The following is a 25,015-nucleotide window of genomic DNA, read 5'->3' as shown; positions in this document are numbered from 1 at the left end:
TAATAAGGTTATAGTTTTAAAAATACTTTGTAAGACCCGAGGATATCTGATATTCAGTAATATTTTGAGACTTTAACTGTATATTTTTACATTTTTGAAAAGGTCGTGACTCGTGTACCCAATAGGTGTCTGACATCAAATTAATTATGCAAATGGTAATAATTTGTTTGTATTCATTATAAATTGTTTATGTTATTAAAGTGCTCCAATTAGCCACAGACATAATTACCGCACTGTAATGAGCGTGATTAAATAATTAAATGCTTTGAGAGTCATGTTTTATATTATGTTACATGAGCAAATTGTTCCGTATTTGCAAGTGGAAATGAAATACATATTTTATAAATACTTACAGTAAGTGTTTTCGTACTGAGCTTTTGATTGCTACCAACATAATTATTTGTGAGATATAGTTGTACCATTTTGTGTATCTTCATATAGCTAAAAGCACTTATTTTTACATAAATTTTGAAGCACAGCTGTACCCATATTTGTAGATTGAGAAGGTTTATGAATTATTGAAATTTTTAAGATATAATTTAGCTATTTATCTTAAGATTAAATTAAATATGTAATCTGCAAATGATGATTCAGATTTTAGTAGTTACAATTTTTATTATAAACTACATAATATGAGGAAATTGAACTGTTTACGACGTTTGTTTTCGACCTACCGTCACTTTGTGTTATATTTTTTTTGTTCACACGAATTGCAATTTGCATTGTCATTACTCATTATCATTTGTGTCATCTTAACGTTTTGTTGGAAGGAATTAAACTGAAAGCGATACATAAAAAGGGAGTTTTTGTTCATGGTCCTTACGATTGCCGGATATAATATATAATATATAATATATAATATACAACGATACTGGAGAATACTGGCTTTGGAGTTACGACAATATCGATGAAATTATTATTGGTGGATTACGACTAATAGTACGTACATACAACTATAACGGTCAGCGTAACATCGAGTTGGGTGTTCTATCATCGAGTCTTCACATCTGCATCTGGAGGTTATTTTGTGTATAAGTGCTGTGAGTGAGTAAATAAGTGGACAAACCGTGAGTACATTCGAGATATCATAATACATAATTGGACTTTATATATTGGGACTTTAAGTAAATCGTATATAAAACTTGCTAATTGCTATTACAAAATAAATTGATTTGTACTTTAAAGATTGACGTGTTAAATAGGTCAAGGTTACGTGTTTCGCGGAAACTTAAAACGTAATAACCTACTTATTATATTCTGTGAATGCGTATCAGTTTATGAATATTGTATTTTAAATCTTGGTCGGATTTCTTATAGTAATTAATAATTAACATCAAGTTAATGTATAAATTAATTTATAACATTACGTATTTCAAATATTTAACCTATAAATTTTTATAAAGTTTTTTGTATATTCATTTTGTTTAATGTGTTTGTGTATTCATTTTGTTTGTTAGTTTTTGTATTTGAAAGATGGAATCTTATATTAAAGTGCAAAACAATATATATGATCGAATTACAAAAGCTAGATCTAATTTTAAGAAATCGCCTAAAGAACGTTTAGCGAATGATGCGTATTTATCGACAAGATTAGATGCGCTTGAAGAACTTTGGTCTCAGTTTTTGCAAACTCACACGCAAATTATTCAAGTTTCGGAAAGTGATAAATTGAATGCTACTACTTATGTCAAGGCTGATACATATGGCAATTGCGAAGAACAATACATCGATTATAAGTATGAGTTGCGGGAAGCTCGAGCTAATTTAGTTAAATCAACCACTGTACATCATGCGCCAGATGGCAGCACCACAGCTTCAGATTCGAATCAACAAGGTTTTAAATTACCAAAGATTACTATTCCACATTTCTCCGGGAAATATGCAGAATGGACGAGCTTTCGAGACCTGTTTTTGTCACTGGTACATAGTAACCCTACATTGGATGATGTTCAACGCTTACATTATTTAAAATGTCAACTCACTGGAGAAGCGGAACAGTTCTTGCGACACATACCAATAACTGCAGAAAATTATAATTTATGTTGGAAACAGCTTGAAGATCGGTACAGCAACAAAAAGTATCTTGCCAATTGTATCTTAAAGAAATTTATGAATCAAAAAACTGTAACAACTGAATCAGCTACAGCGTTACGCGAAATATTAGATACTACTAATGAATGTATGTTTGCACTTAAAAATTTGTCAATAGATGTAAGTACTTGGGACACTATTGTTATTTATATTGTAAGCTTAAAATTAGATTCCGAGTCCCGTAAGCAGTGGGAACTGCAAAGTAGTAAAAATTGTAATTTATTACCAACATATAAAGAATTTATAGAATTTTTAGAAATCCGCTCACGTTCATTAGAATTTATTGATCCTAAGGTAGCTAAACAAAATAGCCAACAATATAGAACTAATGTTGCTCCGAAAGCGTTTCATATTTCTAATTTAAAATGTATTTATTGTTCTGATAATCATCATTTGCGAAATTGTAAAAGTTTTTCAAGAGAAATGACTGATACTCGACGGAATTTTGTCCAATCCCATAATCTTTGTTTTAATTGTCTTGGTGCAGGTCACAATGTATATTCGTGTCGCCAGTCTTCCAGGTGTCGTATTTGCAAGAAGAAACATCATTCTTTACTACATCCCAAAAATATATCGCTTCCGTCGGAGCCTCAAATGAGTGAGGCAGAATCAGATGCTAAGGAAGCAACAGCATCTACATCAACACAGGTAAAAAATATTAATAATATCAGAGCCTGCTTTTCACGTTTCAGTGGACAAGTTTTACTTGCCACCGCATTAGTTAATGCCAGGTCACACACAGGCTCAATGATCACGTTAAGATGTCTCATTGATCAAGGATCACAGGCTTCATTTTTGACTGAAGCTGCAGTTCAACTTCTTGGGCTAAGAAAGATTCCACACAAAAGCTCCATTATTGGTTTGGGTAGTGACCACTCAAGTTCTGTTGCCTCTAAAGCGAGGGTAGAAATTGAGATTCAATCACGCCATTGCAACTTTAAAATTTGCGTCCACGCTTTTGTGCTCAATAAGCTCACCTCAGTACTTCCGGAAAGGAATGCTGTTGTTAATCTTAGTCCTGAAGTTTCTAAATTAGTTTTAGCAGATCCTTTCTTTGCAACACCAAATAAAATTGACATGCTCCTTGGAGCAGATGTTTATGGTCAGATTTTACTTGAAGGTCTGATCAAGGATTCACCCAGTGCATTAATCGCGCAAAATACACAGCTGGGTTGGATTCTATCGGGTCCAATTCAATCCAGATCGAGCTCCAGCACTATTTGGTGCAATCATATTCATCAAAATGATGAATACGAACTTATGAAGAAGTTTTGGGAGCTTGAATCGGATCAATTTGCCTCTGGTAAATCACTTCTTACAGAGGAGGAAATTAAATGTGAGAGTATATACACATCAACTACTAGGAGAGATAGTTCAGGACGCTATATAGTTAATTTACCATTTCGAACCGATGATCCAAATTGCAAATATGGTAATTCAAAGGCTATTGCAATAAAACAATTTAATCGGCTTGAGAATAATTTATTAAAAAATCCCAAACTTAAGGCTGAGTATGCTGCTGTCATAAAAGAATATAAAAATTTAGGTCACGTAGAAACTGTGCCATCTCATGAAGAAGATTCGGCTGATGCTGTATACTTACCTCACCATGCAGTGATCCGAGAGGATAAGGATACTACCAAGGTCCGAGTTGTCTTCAACGCTTCTTGTCCAGGAACCAATGGCATCACACTGAATGACGAACTTATGGTAGGCCCATCACTACAACCTGACTTACGTCACATTATAATGCGTTGGCGTCAATATCCAATTTGTCTATGCGCTGATATTATAAAAATGTATAGACAGGTAAAAATATCTGAATTACATACAGATTTTCAACGTTTTGTGTGGCGCGAAGATCCAGATCAAAGACTGCAGCATCTGCGCCTCTTACGAGTTACCTTTGGTACGGCTTCAGCACCGTATCTCGCTGTTAAATCATTACAGCAAGTTGCACACGACGATGGAGTAAAGTATCCGCTGGCTGCTGAAAGGGTACTTCATGATTTTTACATGGATGATTTTATGTCAGGCTGTTTTTCTGTGGAAGAAGGTAAGCAAATTTATAAGGAAATAACACAACTTCTTCAAGGAGGTGGATTTGTTTTGCAAAAATGGAGCAGTAATAGCGAAGAAATACTTAAAGAGATTAATGAAGATGTTGAAGATCAAGCAGAAAACCTGAAACTAAAAATAGATGAAATCATGAAAATTTTAGGACTTACCTGGAACAGAAGAACTGATGAATTTGAATACTTAGTACACCTTCCACCGCTCTCTCCTCCTGTAACAAAAAGAAAAGTTATTTCAGAAATTTCTAGATTATTTGATCCTGTTGGTTGGCTTGCGCCAGTAATAATTTCAGCCAAAGTTTTTATACAAAAATTATGGCTCTCGGGAATTGAGTGGGATGATGAACTTCCTGCACAATTACTGAAGGACTGGCTCAAGTATAGAAGTGAATTAGATACACTTACCAAATTTAGTATCCCACGCTGGATTAACATCAATAATGATGATACAGTTCGCGAATTGCATGGCTTCTGCGATGCTTCAAATGTTGCATTTGCGGCAGTTGTGTACTTGCGAGTGGTTAACTCCAATGGGGAAATTAATGTTGCATTAATCGCTTCCAAAACAAAGGTAGCGCCCATTAAACAAGTTTCGATTCCGAGATTGGAGCTTTGTGGAGCTGTACTACTCACAAGACTGCTACTAGAAGTGTCTCAAGTCATGGGTATGGAGAAATCTTCTATTCATGCGTGGACCGACTCACAAATTGTGCTCGCTTGGCTTCAAGGACAACCTAGTCGTTGGAAAACCTTTGTCGCCAACCGTGTGTCGGAGATTATTACTTCGTTGGAACCGCAGCAATGGCAACACGTATCTACAAAAGATAATCCTGCAGATTGTGCATCGCGTGGCGGAACGCAATGGGATGTTCAACTCTGGAAGGAAGGGCCGAAGTGGCTGCAAGAAAAGGATATAAATTTTACAAGAGGTCAAATAGAAGATACACATCTAGAAGAAAGAAAAATAAAAATTTGTTTAATAAATACTCACGATGATGAAGCAGATCCCGAAGAAGAAATATACTCACGGTTTTCATCTTTGAGAAGACTGCTCCGGGTTACTGCACTCTGTAAAAGACTAATTAAAAGGATGAGAAAAAAGGAAGTAGAAGATCAGAAGGATTGGATAACAAGTTTTGAAATAAGAGAAAGTTTAAAAGTATGTATAAAAATATGCCAAGAAAAACATTTCGGTGAAGAGCTTGCAGATTTAAGAAATAAAAAGGAAATAAATAAAAAAAGTAAACTTACCTCACTTAATCCAATAATTGACGAAGACGGTATTCTACGAGTAGGTGGCAGACTGCAGCAGGCAATCCTTAGTGATGAGAGAAAACATCCTATCATTCTTCCTCGCAAATCACAGTTTACAACTTTGATTATTGCGGATGCTCATGAGAGAACATTTCACGGTGGTCCCCAATTGATGCAAAATTATTTGCAATCAAAATACTGGATTCTAGGTGCGAAGGATTTAATACGGCTGTGTGTTCGTAAATGCGTTCGTTGTGTACGATATGCCGCTCGCACAAGACACCAGTTGATGGGACAACTACCGGTTGAAAGATCTACTGCTTGTCGACCTTTCTTAAAGAGTGGAGTAGACTATGCAGGGCCTATTAATATAAGAACCTCTAAAGGCAGAGGTAATAGGTCATTCAAGGGATATATTTGCTTATTCATTTGTATGGCCACACGCGCTATCCATCTCGAAGCAGTAAGTGACCTTACAGCTCAGGGATTTCTGGCAGCGTTTAAGCGTTTTATAGCACGCCGTGGTCATTGCGCTGAAGTATGGAGCGATAATGGGACAAATTTTGTGGGTGCAGCACGAGAACTCAAATCTTTATATGCTCATGAGAGGTCCAGTATAGTGAAGGAAATTGCAGATCAACTGGCTACAAATGGGACTGAATGGCATTTTATCCCTCCCCATTCCCCAAATTTTGGAGGACTATGGGAGGCAGGGGTAAAATCGACGAAACATCATTTAAGACGCATTGTTGGGAATTCAACTTTAACATTCGAAGAAATGACAACATTACTTTGTCAAATAGAATCTTGTCTGAATTCTCGGCCTATTTCTAAAATTACTGAGAATCCAGACAATCCAATCCCACTGACACCAGGACACTTTTTGGTGGGAGAACCTCTGGTTTTACCCCCTGATGTCAATTACGAAACATCCAATATCACAAATCTCAGACGGTGGCAAATGACTCAAAAAATGACACAAGATTTTTGGCGTCGTTGGTCAAATGAATATTTGACTCAATTCTACCATCGTTATAAATGGAACAATATTGTTCCTGAACCTACAATTGGAGATTTAGTGTTAGTAGTGGAGGATGATCTTCCACCTGGAAGATGGTTATATGGTATTATAGTTGAAAAACATCCCGGATTGGACGGAATTACGCGAGTTGTCAGTCTTAAATGTAAAAACAATGTAATTAAACGTCCTGTTTCTAAATTGTGTTTTTTGCCAATTACCAACTAATGTTAATTTTTTTTGTTGGCTCTCGAGCCTCATAATATTATGTTCGTATTAGCACGTATTAGTAAGAAAGCATGCAATGTGGTAATATTTTATTTTGTATTTTTTCTGTATTTGATGTTAAATTCGTGTAAAGACTTTCGTTAGTATTCATGTTTTGATCGGTTAATTGTATTAAGGAAAATTTTGAAAATTTGTCCTTGGTGGGCTGTATGTTTACGACGTTTGTTTTCGACCTACCGTCACTTTGTGTTATATTTTTTTTGTTCACACGAATTGCAATTTGCATTGTCATTACTCATTATCATTTGTGTCATCTTAACGTTTTGTTGGAAGGAATTAAACTGAAAGCGATACATAAAAAGGGAGTTTTTGTTCAGAACCTTAAATTCGATTTGAAATTATGTACCGTAGTACCTAGGTACTAAAATGAATCTATTTCGCATAATATGTTTAAAATATTCAATACAAATATCGTATTAAAATAGTCCTTTGTAGAATTAACACAATGAAAGCTCAGTTATTCGTATGCCAAGTTTTTCATGTAAATCGCATAACAATTGAACATTACAAAAACATACAGTGTTGCCAGGCGGCATATTTTCGCAGAACATCCAATAAAAGAGAACAATATCTTTTATTTATTTCTCCGCATTAACATAGCTCCCATATTCGCGACTTCATAGCTCAGTAGTTTATGAACAAAATATTCCGAATACTCGTGCCGAATAAGCAATTTCATCTAGAGCTATTCTCATGGAATGATTTATTGTTTCAGATGCCAACAATGTAGCCTCTGCGAGTTTTACATTCAGTGAAAAGTGAATTCTATCGCCGAACAATCCGACAGCACTATTTTGAAAAGTTCGACGCGTCGCAATGCAAAATGCGCGCGCGTGATTGGTTCGAGCGTTCGGCGTATCAGTGATTAGTGATGTGCGGTGCAGATAGTGGTTATCGATAGTGGGTAAAATGGCGACGATGGATTTGACTAACGAGGTGGTGCGGTTGCGCGCCGAACTCGAGAAGGTCTCGACGGAGCGGGACATGCTTCTGTGCGAGGTGTCGAATCTGCGGAGGGAATTGGAATTGAGCGAGTTGAAACACTTACAAGATGACGGGTGAGTTGTATTTTTTATCAGGTTTCTGTATATTCAAAACGTAACTATAGGTAATAAAGCGTATGAAGTACGTACGTATGATATTCTAAAAGAAACGATTAAAAATTACGTATTTCGCTGAAATTGTTTTAAAACAAAGCAGGAAATCACCGATATTATACCTCTAAGATCTACAAGAACATTATAATTCAATGATACAAAATTAATCAACCTATACAGCACTTAGTTAATAAACACGTTCCCCTTAAAGGGGGGTTCATTACGCCACCCATATAAGTGTCTTCACTATTTAAAGCACTCGCGTCCCAAAAACCGTCTGTTTTCAAACTGTCACATGTATAGGCACATATAAAAACACTTCCGTACAAACAAAGGGACGTCTTCGTCCTTTGAAAGCCTCCGTGCGTCGGATCCTCGCTCGCTATGTTTTGATTGTGGTTCAAGACTGTTCTCATTTATTGGGAGCGACGTTTTGGGTTTCGTAGCTTTATACTTTATATTATGGGGCGATTAAATGTGCTCCTTTTAGAGCGATATGTCCCTATTTCATCAACATTACATTGTATTATTATCTGATGCCTTTTAGTGAGTATTCCGCATGTACATCCTGATCGTGCATAATTCCGAACAACACTGTTTTCAGTAATTCATTCAGTTTTCATAAATATTAAATAGTAACATGCTCCGTTTTATGTTTTGCATGCGAGTTGCCTGATTGAGTAAGATAATATTTTTACTATATCTTCCAATATAAAGCTTATATTATAAAACCCGAGCAGATTTAACAAAGGACAAAGCTTAATATCATGTTCACCTACAAATATTCAATAAATGAAACAGTATCTAACTATCTCACTAATATTAAAAACGTGAAATTTTTGAGAATGGATGGATGTTTGTTCCTCTTTCACGAGAAAACTACTGAGCGGATTTTGGTAATTGGTACTAGGCAGTTGTAGCCTATGTACGAGAAGAAAATATAACATATAGAGATCATTTAAAGGGTTGGTTCATAAAAAGTTTGAACCGCTCTCGCTTATCAAACAAACCGTTTCGTATTCTGCCTATTACGCTATTGTTCGTCCCGTCTATGGTGACGTCAGGTCCTTTCTGTGGAGCCTCTTCAGAGTTTGTACGCGAGTGTTGTGACGGAACGTCTTTGAATAAATGCTATTCAATTCGATATTATATTTGTGAGTTAGGACAATGTTTGTACGGAATTTGATTTGGCATTACAGCTTGTAGCCATTTTTTCTACAGAAATGGGGTAGGATTTGGGGTGCTTTTATCAGGCAGGCAAGCACTATGCCAATTTATAGATTCCTTTTATCAGTTTCATTTAGTTTTTTATTCAATTCAGTCATTTGCTTCTTGAGGTGAATTTTATTATTACGTTAAAATTCCTTCTCTATACTTTATATTCGTATCCTTGTATCCTATTTAACTGTTTAAAAAGTCCTTTCTAAACTTGAAAGTCAACAAAGTAACATATAATATTTTGAAAATACCACATTCCAGCTTCAGTGAAAAGATAAAGTTCAGAATGTCTCGAATACCAAGTCTATAACCGCGTCATTTATATACAAGTAAAATAAAACTATACTTCCGTAGCAAACCCGTATTTTTCGACGTTTAATGAGCACTTTTTGTCCTGAATGCCATGGACTCACTTGACACGGGCGGGGTGTAACGACGCTTATTATATTTTGGTACCTACATGTAGAAATGTAGGATTTCATATTAATTTCTAGGGATATAACAGTGCACGCAGTTTGTGCATTTTGTAGAATTATTAAAATGTACAAAATATTGTTAAATTGTCTCTATAATTATAAAACACTGGGATAAGGGTACGTACCTATTTAGGAACGTTAAGATAAGTCCAATGCTTATAATATCCTATTTCCTGCTGATATTATAAACGCGAAATTTTGTTAAAATTTATGGATGTGTTTTTTACTATTTCACGCGAAAATCACGGAATTTTGATGACTCTTGGCCCTGATGTAGACCAGAATAATACTGTATATTACTTTTGAGTTATAAGCTATATAAATACTTGCTATGTCCGCGGATGGAACCGCGTGGCACAGCTAGTTATTAGTAGATATGCTATAAGTATAATTTTTCTAATTCATCTAAAATTAATACAGAGAAGACGTAAAAGGTTATATCAAAAAATGTTCTAATAATTTATTCATGTTTCATAAAGACGAACATTACAATAATATCTATCGTCACAAATTACCATTATGTCGATAAATATTTGCGTTTTATTTCGACGCTTGATAGGGTCGTACATAATTTAAATAAACAAGGTAATATTGGATACCCGTGTCTCGTTTCTTTGTAAATATTTGCCTTCAAGAACCAATCGTTTCAGAGGCAAAACAAGATAAGTTTATTTGTATTACTATAAAAAAATCCGACAAAAAATAACCAAAAAATACTATTAGGTTATTACTTTTTGGCGCGTTTTTTATTATATTTGGATGTACCTAGTGTTACTTGCGCAACTAAGACAAATCAATGACATTACACCACCCATATCAAAATACTACAAGTTAAGTTTCTAGGGCGTGCCAAAAATATACATAGTACATACATACCTACACTCGAACCCTTTCTAAGCATAACCCTCCTTCTGTCACAGTCGGGTAATAAAAGAGATGTATTCGTTTGAGACTTGAGTAGAATGAAATTTGAAATAAACAACAGTTTTTGGTTAACAGGCGGAGAGGGAAAGTATTATCGAATAATGGATAAATGAAAGTTTGTGAAATCTATCGGTGTAGTTTTTTTCCACTTTTTTGTTATTTTGAATTATATCTATAGAATATAATATCTAATATCTTAAGGTATTTAGAGATTAGTATAAATATGGCTTATGTGCTGAATAGAATTAAACAATAAACAATAATTTTATATTTTCCAAAATATTAGGAAACATAGAATTAAAGAACCCTTGCTCCTATACTTGGTTTTCCTAAAATTTTAAGCAGTCCGCCCCGGCTTCGCCCGTGGTACATGTTTACGTTTTCTCTCATATGAACCATCCTCATACTTCAAGGAATATTATAAAAAAATAATTAACGAAATCGGCTCAGCCATTCTCGAGTTTTGCGCTTACAAACATATTTAGCTAACTATTCATTTTTAATATATTGAAGATATTTGCACGGCCACGATTCATTTTCGACAAAAATGTTATTACTTATTAGTTATTAGCATTAATATATATTAAAGAATATAATATGTACATACCGTCTACGTAACCACATTCAGCAAATACAGTTAATTTGAATTTCTACATAAAAATACAATACCATGAATATGCTATTGAATTTACAGTAAATACTAGGAACAATATAATTTATTAAACGAGGAATCCATAAATAAACAAGTTCGATATGCCAACATAAAACTTGTGCTCGTAGATTTATTAGTATTGTTTTGATTTTATTATTATCATAGAGGGAATAACATCGACTATTTCAAATCATATAGGTATTACGTTTTATCTATGATATATGATAACCGTATCGTCAAAAAGAGAAAAGCATCTTTGATACTTTCACAAAATTTGCCAAAATTACGTAAAAATAAGTACCTACATAAATTAGAATAGAATTTAATCTCTCCAAAACGTAACTTAAATTCCGCCACGCATTATTAAAGACACAATCAGAATTACCTCCAACGTTATTTAGAAAAGGGTAACATTATGTATTTATGTGCTAAATCCGGTTTTCACCGGATCCGAGCGTACAACCTTGGAAGGCTGTCTATTTTAATCGGTATTTTATCGCCTGTAAAGGGTAGCGTTGAAACACTTGAAAGCTATAGTTTAATTTGGTATTTCAGTATCGATCGATTTGCTATAAATGTTACATTATAAATGTTGCGAAAATACGTGAAGTAAGTACTGTTTTTATGAACCTTGATCACCTGATATCTGGAAATTGGCCCATTGACCAAGCTAGCGTGTAGGCGTACGATTGTACATACTAGACACTAATAACCAACCGTCCACATTTCATCCGTCAGAAAATAGGTGAGGTCTGGCGGCCCTGGGATCTTGTACTAATGTGTTTAGGATATGAAAAGGTACAATGATGCAATTTTTAATGGGTATATTAACCTAGATTAAAGAACGGGTGAAATTAAACCTACATGTTAATTGCTGTATATTATTATAAATGTATGCAAAATGATCAATAATTATAGATCGTGTTAATTTATTGGTAGGTCATAGAACACGTGAATAGATTAAAATTTTAGGCACATTAAAAATTGATTGTAGTTAAGGGTGAGACAACAAAATGATATAGAGCGAAAACTTACCTACTTTCTTAGAAAGTTTTCTAAAAATTTGCAATATACGGTGTACAATAGACAGTAATTCATGGTTTCTTTAAAAAATACCGTACCTAAGTGCCCATTAAAGGCCAGCAAAATAGGCCTACAAAACTACTAGAGTTGTAAAGCTACTATCAAACACTTAACTTCAGGTGACCCGCATGTTTGCTTGTTTCCTCTGCTATAAAAAGCATAAAAACTGCACATTCGTCGCAAATAGCTATTTGCGAGGCAGACGTGTTTCATAACCTCAATCCTTACTACTATTATAACTGAGAATGTTTGTTTGTTTGTCTTTCTTTCACGTCGCAACGGAGCGATTTTATGATATGATTTTTGTGCGTAGAAATAGCTAGGAAGCTAAAGAGTAGAATAGGCTACTTTTTGCCGCGGTAAAACATCTCATTCCGCTGGGTATTTCCCTACACTACGCGGGTGAAACCTAATAAATAGAAGCTAGTAAGTCCCATATTAAAACAAACACATTCCTACATAATATGGTGTTGGTAACAAGTGTTGTATTGTGTTCAATCAATCTTATCGTTTGCTGTACCCTCTTCGGGTGTCTCACAATTTTCGATCAATAGAAAGAGCCCTCTTTCCTCGACTTTTGTTGAATTTCATGTGAGATTCAAGCATATACCTACTTTTGAATATTTTCCTGTGATGACTTTATTAAAAACATAAATATATGTCATTAATAATCGATATATTATGAGAGTGATATTTCGCACTCGACGACATAATTTATGCTTTATGAATATTGCGTTTTTGATAAAAATAAATGGGAAAATCAAAATTAAATTTTATATTAATATTCATAATTCTGCATCAAAAAGAGATGGGCTTTTCATGTTTCATATTTATTGTGCATATTTATATTATTTCATACGTTTGAAAAAAATTGGTATTCAACTATTCAGTGATGTAATATTATTGTTATTTTACTGATTAGAGTAGGTATGTCGTGTGTATTAGAGTAATCGTGGCAAGTATGTCGATCAATATTGAAGTAAACGCGACCGTAATAACAAAGTATGAAATGTATGTTAATTACCCTGAACTGTTTTGTAATAATTATAATTGAATTACATAGTAAGTCTCTGAAATGATATTTAACGGCTATAACATTTCAATTATATACAATAATTGGCATTAAATTCCTAACTAGGAAATAGGAATCTGTGTTAAGTTTTGCATAACTAAGTAAAAAATCACATTTTTATTCGTATTAATATCAAAATTCATATTCACCACACTTGAGTAGGAGCGGCATTAGATTTCGTTTTTAATTTCATGCTGGATTTTATATCCTTACAAACAAAGTAATAAAATGATATACCCTATCATTGCGTCAATCGCCGTGCAATTTTCCGACGACACAACAATAAACATAACCTCAAAAAAATCATTAGATCTTTATTTTCCAGTTTTATACCACAAAAGCAATTGCATAAAACATTCCTACTAACCATAATACGTAAATGTATGTAACGAAGCGCATACATGTAACTGTTAAAATTAACTGCACTGTATCAAGTACTGATGAGTCGTATCAGATGAAACGTACCTAATGTCTGTTAAATTTAACTTTAGCTGTTTAGCCTAGAGTAGTAGAGTATATTAGTCATATTTATAGGACTAGATTTCCGCCCGCGGCTTCGCTCGCGTTTTCAAAGGAAAACCCGCATAGTTACCGTTCCCGTGGGATTTCCGGGATAAAACCTATCCTATGTGTTAATGCAAGTTACCCTCCATATGTGTGCTAAATTTCATTGTAATCGGTTCAGTAGTATTTGCGTGAAAGAGTAACAAACACACACACACACACATCCTCACAAACTTTCGCATTTATAATATTAAGTAGGATATCAATCATACAATACGTATGTATACTACGTACCTACATACAATGTATAGGATAGTCCATTTCTCATTAGCGTTTATTGTAGTGCTAGCTGTGTCACGCGGTTTTACCAGCACAGCTCTGATATACTATTGTTCTTAGCATGATGATATAGCCTACAGCCTTTCTCAATATATGGACTAACTAACACTGAAAGAAGTTTTCAAATCAGAAAAGTAGTTCCGCAGCGATGTAACTTTTAAAACTATGTCTATAAGTGTAGCTCCTTATTTCTTAAAGTCTTCATTTATCATCTCAAACATTCGTAAGATTTTGTGTTATGCATTTTGAGCTGAATTGTAATATGTAAGTATACCATTTTTAACGTTTTACTATTATTCAGATATTATATTTTATTCATATATCATATGAGGATGTGTTATTATGTGTGTTAGAGTTACACGATTATTACACTGAGGTTATGGACTTTTTGAAGTATTTAACGAGTGTATTCATGAATATTTATTTGTTAATAAACTCGACACTTCAAGCTTTACGCATGGATACATTACAAAGTTTATCAAATGTTTATATAGAGTTTTAAAAGAGACGTATAGTAGCTTTGATAAAAAAAATTCTATCTTTAATAAAATAAATTGTCGTGTTTGAACTTAAACTCCTCCGAAACGGCTTGACCGATTCTTATGAAATTTTATGTGCATATCTGGTAGGTCTTAAAATGGAACAATATCCATTTTCATACACCTTAGTGACAAGAGTAAGGGAGAGCAGCGTTTGCCAGAACAGCTAATGTTTAGATAAAGTTTTAAAAGAGAAAAACTTATTATAGTTCTTATACAAAATTTTCTTTATATGTATAAAAGGCAATCTTTAAGGAAAGGTATAAACGTTATTAGGTATATGATCACGTACTTAACCTTGGTTGAGCATACATTTCACAAACATATTCCTTAAGGGACTTAACTAGGCGTTTAATTAACGCACGCTATAACCATATTACTTACAAATATGATTTATGAGAAGGAAGATTTCCTTCAGTATTATTAGTCCTACGAATAATACATATTATAAATGCCAAAGTTTGTGAGGATGTGTGTGTGTTTGTTACTCTTTCATGCAAATTCTACTAAACCGATAACAATGAAATTTAGTACACATATAGAGAGTAACTTGGATTAACACATAGGATAGGTTTTATCCCGGACATCCCACGGGAACGGGAATTATGCAGGTTTTATATTGAAAACGCGTGCGAAGCCGCGGGCGGAAAGCTATACCTATATAAATATTCATTTTAATTAAATCAATATAAAGCACTGTTGAAATTCTAAGAAAGTGTTAAAATTTTATAAAAAGCAGCGCTCAAAAAATATCAAAGTAAATTGGGAAGTTATTCTGATGTAAACCGATGCATATCTATCCATATTTTACTCTCCAGTTTTATTGAACGCGAAAAAATCTGTGTATTTTTTAAATTGGAAAAGTATACAATGGTAAAATAGTTTAGATTGTTCATACCAAATACTTGATGGAGTTTTACGTAGTTTTTTATGCTCGAGACTAAAAAATTCGTACCTCGAAAAAACCTTTTTATAAATATACTTTGCAAATGAACAAGCATGTAAATTTTCTGTAATAAGATAAATAGGTACGTTAATTTAAATATGCGTTGCTCCTTGGTTTTATTTTAACCCAGGTTATCATGGTTGTTATTTTTATATATTTTTTTAGAAAATCAAGTCAATAAGAAGTAGTATTCTTTTTTATTCAAGTCTATCTGGTTTTACTTTTCCCTTTTTTAGCATTTGAAGGTGGTTTTAGCAGCTCTAATTTTTCACCTAAAATCCGTACAAATTAGCATCCTAGACAACTTTTATTCGAGAAAGTCTCAAATAATACGTCAATTAAACGTTTACGTAACGTGACCGACACGACACGGCCACAACATGTGTTTAAATTACACACAATGAACATTACTTTCTAAAATTATAATGTTATGTTTTGCGTCGCGAGCGCATCAAGGCATTTGCATAGAAAGGTATGGTTTTGATAGAAATAAATAGTTTCCGCCAAGTATTTCTACAAAAACGAAATCATCGATATCTAATGGCTTTCTCATGCAATTTTAAGAAATATTTGAATGTTCTTTCATTCAGCGGTAACTAAAACAAATATAATCAATTTTTTCTACTAAATTTAAGATTTATGTAACATTAGCTTTCCGCCCGCGGCTTCGCCCACGTTTTCAAAAAAAACCCGCATAGTTCCCGTTCCCCTGAGATTTCCGGGATAAAACCTATCCTATGTGTTACTCCAAGTTACTCTCTATATGTGTGCTAAATTTCATTGTAATCGGTTTAGTAACAGACAGAAAGAGTAACAAACATACATACATACCCATACATCTTCACAAACTTTCGCATTTATAATATTTAAAGTAGGATAAACTGCAGCTTATTAAGTAAGAAAAAGCTCAAAAGTAAAAGTGAAAGTACACTGAAATGCTTAACCTCAAATGAAATCAGTTTAAAGCCTAACAGAATATAAATGGCCTCTGTCTATTAAATTTTACAAACTCCAGAAAATATTTTATCATTTTTAAAATAGAAATACTGTACACAATTTTTCCGGAATTCAGGCGTATTAGTTGGGAGGAAATATTGCCAATGCTTGGAACTTTAAGCTGAGCTTATTTAAGCTTAAAAGTACAAGTAGTGGAGCGCGCAAGGGAAAATTGACTTGAAAATAACCTTTGCTATTTTACCTCCTAGCGTGAAAGAAAATGTAATCCAAATAGTGAGTTTTAAGCCTTATTTATTGGGAATAGAGCTCATATTTGCGGCTATTTTATAGTTTATAATGTGCTATGGATAGTGTCGTTGGTTATTAACTTATAATTCGTAAATAGGGTTTATATTTGTGGTTATTTATGCTTTAGAATGTGCTTTGGTGTGTGCCGTTGGTTATTAATTTTTAAACAATTCGTGATAGTACGTTATTTGATTGACGAGACTAACCAAAAAGTTTGGAAAATCCAAAAGTGCACGCCTCATAATTTTTTTTAATAATTATTTATAATAATTATTATTTTTGTTTATTTAATAACCATTAAACCACATCGAATCAGACCCTGAAAAATGAAAGGGTTCTATTCCTGAGCATACTCAAGCGTAAGAGAAAAAAAAAGACTCGATTAGTAAAGTATTTCGGTCGCTATCGTGTTAACAAGAAAATCCTCCGCACATACAGACACACGGACGTCCAAGACAGAACTTTTTTAAACTGTTTTTTAACTAGTTTAAATAACAAAAATGACATCAAAAATATCATGAATGTTAAAAATAGTGTTTTTTCTTAATATGTGTGTGTATGTATTATCTTACAAGTGCAATGTATGATACATAAAGACATTTTAAGTTTGAAAAATCAGATGTTTTGCGCGAAGTGACAGTAGTACCCACCTCAACGCTTCGCTTATGAGGCGTGCAAAAGGACAAGAATAAAACTTATTACTTACTGTGGACAATTTCAAACGAAAGGAGAAGATTTCAAGGAAATTTCATCCAAATCGTTTCAGTAGTTTAGGCGTGAAGAAGATATACAGAGCTACTTTATAACATTCATAAGGCAAGCAAACCTTGACAACTAAACTAGCAGTAGGTGCGAATTGCTAGCGACAAATTGATCACATATTTAGCATCAATATATGGATGGTGGTGACGCAACCACGCACTAGCTGTGATTCACGTGACCTTGTAATGGGGTCATGGGATTAATTGATTTAAAAGTGCAAATACTACACATTTTGCTGTTTCTGTAGTATTGTCTTTGTTATGTGTATTTATGTATTTTCAATGCAATAAAGTATAATAAATAAATAAATAAATTACATCTTTAGTGTCCATTTAAATATCTACAGAATTGCACGTAATAACCTTTGTTAACTTATTATTTACTATAATTAATAATAGCTTGTTTTGTTATTAAAAGCGCATAAAATAAGATTTAAGTATCTACGTTCTATATCGTTATCCTACAGGTTTTCCCTGAAGAATAGTTGTTTTGTTGCTAAAGCTCTTTTAAGTTTTACTTCTTAAAATTTAGTTACTTCATAGTAATTTACATTTAGTTTAAAAGTGTTAAAGTCTAATTACGTCGGTTATGAATAATTTTCTTGAATATTACTCAAGGGAGGAACTAGTTTCAACTAGAATTTTACGAAATTTATGCTTTCTTGCTTAATTTCACCAACTATCTTTCGCAATTGATAACATATTATACTAAATGTCATAAACACTCGTACACACTACCATGCCACCTCGCGAACCGAACATGGCTCGTGACGTCATCTTGACCTTGTAACGGGGTCATGGAACCACTTTCGGTTTCACACAAGCCGTGTTTACAAACATAAGCCGGCTAAGTGAGATGATGCTCGATGTGATTGAGTCGTTTTGGGAGATTTTTATGAGAATTAGTATTTGGTGTATGAGACTGTGGTATATGTGTTTGGTAGAAGTTATTAAGCTTATTGTGTAGTAATAGTAATGGCAAGCAAGCTCGCAAGTCTCTTTGAGCTTTTTTCCCATCTCCGTGGTTGCCTGGCAGATATCACTGCTTAGTGATAAGGCCGCCAATTGCGCTACATCTTTCTGGTACCATATTGTTTATTTTTTAATTGTTTCTTGTTATTTAATGACAATAATAAATAAATAAAAATGTAGGTACATCGAAAATTAAAATTGACTTCTCATATATTTGCAAAGATTCATAGTCAATGTGTCTACTTGTAAAATATGTCTATTTCTTATTCAAATATCGTAAAAGTTCTAAGAGATGCATTAAAAACTTTGATTTTACTTGTACAGGAAATATGGAAGATTTCTAGTTTATTGTTAAAGGCTTAAAGCGAAAAAGGACGCATAAGTAGCAGTTGCTATTTTTATTTCATACAATGGAAATCCTTACTTGAAATATGTACCTTTTTATTCTATTCTATTCAATATTCTTACAAAGCTATACCTACGTCCATTTTCCATAGTTACAGTATGTTTCTGTATAGAACGAATAAGAACTATTTTTAATCCGAATTCATTATCAGAATCACATTTAAAACCATTTAAAAAAATATTTAACTTGCTGTTGCCCGCAGCTTCGCCTGTATGGAAAAGATAAATTTTCATGGTACAAACTTTCATCCCCTTTTTTTATACCCTTAGGGGTGGAATTTATCAAAATCCTTTCTTAGCGGATGCCTACGTCCTAACATATACCTGCATGCCAAATTTTTGCCCGATCCGTCCTGTGGTTTGGACTGAGCATTGATAGATCACTATGTCAATAATGTCAGTAATAAAGTAAGATGAGATGACAATTTAATATGGAATCACTTCTAGCGATAAGCCAGTGACTGAGTGAAAGTTTTAGTGGTCTGATTAGCCAAAAGTGGAGTACTAGGATTATAAATATTACAATCTCATAAATATCACACATAAGTGACAAATATTTCTTTGAACACGAAATAAAATTACAGCATCCGTAGCATGACACAACATCAAATGGCCCGCATTTTTGTGATATTAAAACATCTATCATTAACATTAAGATGTAATCTGTAATTTAGAAATAACCGGTATATTGCGAAAATAAGATGAATTGAGTATAACGGCCGTGACATGCGCAGGCGGCTCTATGAGATAAGATTTTTGTAAATTTGCTTTTAATGCAACCGCCGTGTTAATATTGCATTATGGACCATTGAATAGGCATTTGTACTTATCTTTTGAAATGTTGAAAATATGTTTTAGGTTGGAAAAGTGTTGTATCTATTCAACAGGAGATTGTGTTGGAAATGTTTTTACGGAGTTGAATATTTTGCAGTAATTTTTATAGTATACTAGCTTTCCGCCCGCGCCTTCGCCCGCTTTGTCTAAAACATAATAAATTATATACTAAAACCTTCCTCTTGAATCTATTACAAAAAACCGCATCAAAATCCGTTGCGTAGTTTTAAAGATTTAAGCATACATAGGGACATAGGGACTTTGTTTTATACTATGTAGTGATTTATAAATTGCAACTAATGGACCATCATATACCAAGTTGTTAATTATGTATTTAATAAGAAGACAGATATAGAAGTTCAACAATATTCAAACAAAAAATCTAGTTTTAAAATAATGTAGAGCTTTACAGTGTATTTCAAACATTTTATCTAACAGGATTTTTACTAGGACAACTTAAAATAACATTCCAGCTAATTTACTCAGTAACAATGAAAGTCAAATACCATTAGTCCTCCGAGCAATATATTGTCTTTTAATATTTAAGATAAACGCAATTACTTCACAACATTGTAGCCCACGCTATGTAAACCGGCCCAAATTCTGCAATTCAGAGAATTTTCCTTTTGAGGTCGTCATAGTTTACACAAGAAGTTTGAGGCCATCTTGAGTTTCATTCGCGCTTAATAATTCAGAGTGATACGGTTGTGTGTGTGTGTTATAAAGATATTAGTTATGAGCGGAGTGTGTGTGTTTGTTTACAGATTACTTAATGCTTTTATGATTAAGTTCGTTAAACTAGTTGTTTTCGTTGAAAGCTTTCTATGTGAAGGTTTTGACGTAGGTATTTGAATTATATTTTAGCGTAACTTCCCGGTGTTTTTAAAAGGATCGCGTTTGGAGAAGAAAAATTCTGAAATACTCATGACAGTGTATGTTTTGTGGTGGTAAATTGCGTACAGCAAAATAATGTTTAAGCAAATTGAATAAATAAATAAATCTTACTAACTATACCAGACATTGTTTTTCTACCCACCAATCCAGTTTAAATGTGTCTAAAATCTACAATGTAGCATTTTGATATCTGCCTATCTGTTATAAATATTTCGGTCATCATGTCTTTGATGTGAAGATCATAGAATGATTGTCATATTTGGGTTGTTATGACTGATAAACATAAACAAAACCGACTAGAATCTAGACCATTAAAATTGGTTTTATGATTAAAATGATTTTACCTGCATTGCTCCGCTCCTATTGGTCTTAGTGTGAGCCTATCGTTTTTCTTAATAAATGGACAAAATCTAACAGTGAAATATTTTTAAAATCGGACACGTCGTTCCATCTGCCATCATAGAGATGGAAATGTCGAGACAATTTTGCGTAAAATAATGAATTAGGTAAGATGGATGACATTCTTAAGATTAATTGGATAGTGATTTGGCTTTTAATATTTATTGAATTTGCGTCGTCATGTGATAGGTCTGTTCTTTATAACGTCCTAATTCGTTCATATTATATCTACTATTTGTTTAATTAAAGTACATATTTACTTTACTAAAAGTAGGTATATACTTATAACTATAAATAACACTAGGCAAAAATGGAATGATATTTCTTATCTTATAATACTTACACAAAACTAAAAACAAGGAAACATTACTGCATTTAATGTTACTCTATTTTTAAGCAAAAATAAATTTCATTTTATCCTTTTAATGTAGCAATCGCATGTTCACGAAGGTTTTATATGGCTGAGATTTTCTTATTTATAAATGAAAACACTGAACTATAGTTCGTGTAACAAGACTAATGGTAGCGTTTTTGATATAAGCATCTCCTCGGGGTTTACTCGTTAGATAAATGATGCTTTATTATTCTTGTCTAAATATACTTACATAATATATTATGGGTAATGATCCGTGTTTAGGGGTAGAAATGTGAAATAATGGGGACCCGAATTTCGAATATTTTTTAAGAATTGTGATCCTAATATGTTTGACTTGTTTTTTGATTTGTTATTCTGTTTATAAATATGTTCGAATCTATTATAATAATATAATTATACGTTAAGGATTAGTTATTATTAGTTTCTTAACTCTATAGTATGTAGGATATACTATGTTAGTGAACTTAGCAGATCATTTTTAGCAGATAAAAAAAAAATGTGAGTTCTTATCGCGTGCAGTTGAGTTCTACAGTTCCTGATACTTTTTAGAAATAGTTCTGGCGTTTTTACCTTAACAAACGACATTTGAAAAAACCCGACCTGGACCCAGCTTAACGTGATGCTAAGACGTAATGCTACGACGTGATGCTACGACGTGATGCTACGACGTGATGCTACGACGTGATGCTACGACGTGATGCTACGGCGTGATGCTACGCTGTGATGCTACGGCGTGATGCTACGGCATGTGTTACGGCGTGATGCTACGCTGTGATGCTACGGTGTGATTCTACGGCATGATGCTACGGCATGATGCTACGGCGTGATGCTACGGCATGATGCTACGGCATGATGCTACGGCGTGATGCTACGGAATGATGCTACGGCGTGATGCTACGGCGTGATGCTACGGCGTGATGCTACGGCGTAATGCTACGGCGTGATGCTACGGCATGATGCTATGGCGTGATGCTATGGCGTGATGCTACGGCATGATGCTACGGCATGATGCTACGGCATGATGCTACGGCATGATGCTACGGCATGATGCTACGGCATGATGCTACGGCATGATACTACGGCGTTTTGCTACGGCGTGATGCTACGGCATGATGCTACGGCATGGTGCTACGGCGTGATGAAATATGACATAAATAAATTTTCTAGTGTTTCATTTTACGCGAGTATTTCTAAAAAGTATCAGGAACTGTAGAACTCAACTGCACGTGATAAGAACTCACGTTTTTTTTTGATCTGCTAAAAATGATCTGCTAAGTTCACTAACATGGATATACTTTACAAAAGGGTTATAGTATCAACAACTATAAAAGTAAACAACATTTAAGCTCTAACCCAGTTCATAAAAATAGCTTTATTTACCAAAAACAACTCTTTCAACACATAACTTCCGTGTTTGGATATCTGTGTAAGATGTATCTTCACTAGCTAATTTATAAGCTAGCTAATTTGATGAAATAGGTTTATTATATACAAGTATAATAGGTATTAAAGTATGTTAACCAATATTGTGTGAATAGCTTATGGTGGTTTGGCACAATTGGAAATGTTAAGATGTGTGTTCCCGACAAGACTGCAATCTAATTTTCATAGGTATGCAACAACAAATTATATAATTGTATGAATTTATTTCATTATTAAGAAAGGTATTTACCGGTTCCCGAGGTACACATTTTTAATGGTACTGTTTAACTGATTAATCATCTAAGAAAATACTCTATAACATTCCTTATTATTCATATATTTTATTATTATTAAAAGGATGGCCGGAAAATTGTTTTCTGGATTTCAACTCTAAGATATTCTCCGCCTTTTAAACTTGTAAATGAATATAATTATTTTGAGTTAAAACTTTACTGGAGCCGACAAAGGAAAAATATCTCGAATTTGTTATCATTGTTTGAATCTGGACTTTGTTACTTCGAGATTTTCAATGCCCTCTTAGTTGAGATTGTCTTTATTTTATAAGGTAGATTTTCATTAAAATTTTGTCCGCAGAAAAATAATTATATTCTGAGCTCTATTTTATCAGATTGCTAATATAAACCAAAAATATAATTCTGCTATATTTTACAATGTATTTATTAGAACTAGGTGTATGCTCAGGGAATTAAACAGCAATAATAGGATATACAGAATAGGTATAAGGTACCTAAGCTGCGACGAGAAAAACTTATACTGTCTGTAGCGCTCTATCAGGCGGGATATAAGTATGTAGCTCTTATACGTCCGCTTTTCACCAATTATAAAAATAACTAGATGTATATGCAGCTTTTAAACGTCCGCTTATCGTCGATGAAAAACAATAATTGGAAAGTTGAATATGAATGGAAAAGTATATTTCCAGGATCCCACGCCCAGTGGAAGCGGACACGTGGACACGTGTGTATATTCATTCGCTGTAAAACCGGTTTTAAATAATAGAAGGATAGAATAAATTGTACTATGTATTAATGGTTTTTAGGAGCAAACAATGCACATAATTATAAAGAGGAAAGAGTGCTCTTATCAATTAACATAACATGCTTTTGAATTTTTATGGTGTATTCCATCTACATAAATGTAAAATATTGAAAAGTGGAATGTATTTTTACGTGTATGTTGGTCCTGATAATATGATATATGTAGATATATGTACCATTATTTAGAAAATTAAATGAGAGTAGGTATTAATTCTAGTCTACATTGCAAAAGTGTGCAATACAATTATTTTTATTAAATCTGCTTTCTTTTTTGATACTATTGTAATAAGTTGTTGTAATATTTTGACTATTAACTACACATTGTGTAGAGGCACGTATGCATTTTCTAATAGCACTACCTTTCATTTCTCTTAGACATAGATTACACGCTCAGTCTGGCGTCAGTTCAGTCCATCAGTCTGCTCAGAATGACGGGAGAATTATCGTCTAACCGGTTGACTGACGGACTGATGGTTCAGAATGACAAAAATACCATAATAATAACCGTGTTTTTCATCCATCATTCCGGCATCAGTCTAAGCCGGATCAAACTGATGGACTGAACTGACGCCAGACTGAGCGTGTAACCTATGAATTAGATATGTTCTAATTTCTAAACTATCCTAGGATTATATAACAAACTAATGCACTCATTCCTAAGATTTTGCAGGACAAACGTACTGTCATAGGATTTATATGAATGAAATATAATAGGAAACGCCCATCTGATGTATAATGTGACAAAACTTGACGCCCCTATTTATTCTCACTTTCAAAGATAATAGATAGTGTATTTTAGTTTTAACTGTGCTCTCTACATAAATCTATTAAAATATTTGCAATAATTAAATTTAATAAGTTCAAACTTGTCGTCGGTTTTTATAACATTTCAAAGATAAAACACGGTAAATTTTACTTTTAAAATAGTTTAGTGTAATTTCAAATGTATTTGAGATTTGAACAAAATCTTCAATAGAGCTTCGTTAGCTCTAAACTGGACAATTTCTTTAAATAAGTGAAGTGTTACGTGTTCTAGGGTAAGCCAAAGAACTCAATACGTGCTCCGAATAAAA

At 33.6% G+C, this 25,015-nt stretch overlaps 2 protein-coding genes across 3 annotated transcripts in view; both read left to right on the top strand.

The window, feature by feature from the left end:
* siz (Brefeldin-resistant Arf-GEF family protein schizo) overlaps positions 1-25,015 on the top strand; it is a 189,516-nt gene that overhangs the window by 88,892 nt on the left and 75,609 nt on the right. For both annotated transcript variants that reach the window (XM_089710204.1, XM_089710201.1), the window contains exon 3: positions 7,442-7,784. In XM_089710204.1, the coding sequence (XP_089566330.1) occupies positions 7,636-7,784 (149 nt within the window). In that variant the 5' untranslated portion in view covers positions 7,442-7,635. The remainder of the gene's footprint in view (positions 1-7,441; positions 7,785-25,015) is intronic.
* On the top strand, positions 1,384-7,488 carry LOC149477706 (uncharacterized). The gene is made up of 3 exons (XM_089710471.1): positions 1,384-3,427; positions 3,638-6,544; positions 7,442-7,488. Exons 1-3 carry the CDS (start codon positions 1,474-1,476, stop codon positions 7,486-7,488), a joined length of 4,908 nt encoding a protein of 1,635 aa, XP_089566597.1. The 5' UTR covers positions 1,384-1,473.

This window comes from Colias philodice, chromosome 24 (assembly GCF_061535455.1).
Source record: "Colias philodice isolate Cphi_HAF_F1 chromosome 24, ilColPhil1 Martin Lab GWU primary, whole genome shotgun sequence".
NCBI lineage: Eukaryota > Metazoa > Arthropoda > Insecta > Lepidoptera > Pieridae > Colias > Colias philodice.
This window is presented reverse-complemented; position numbering and strand designations above follow the sequence as displayed.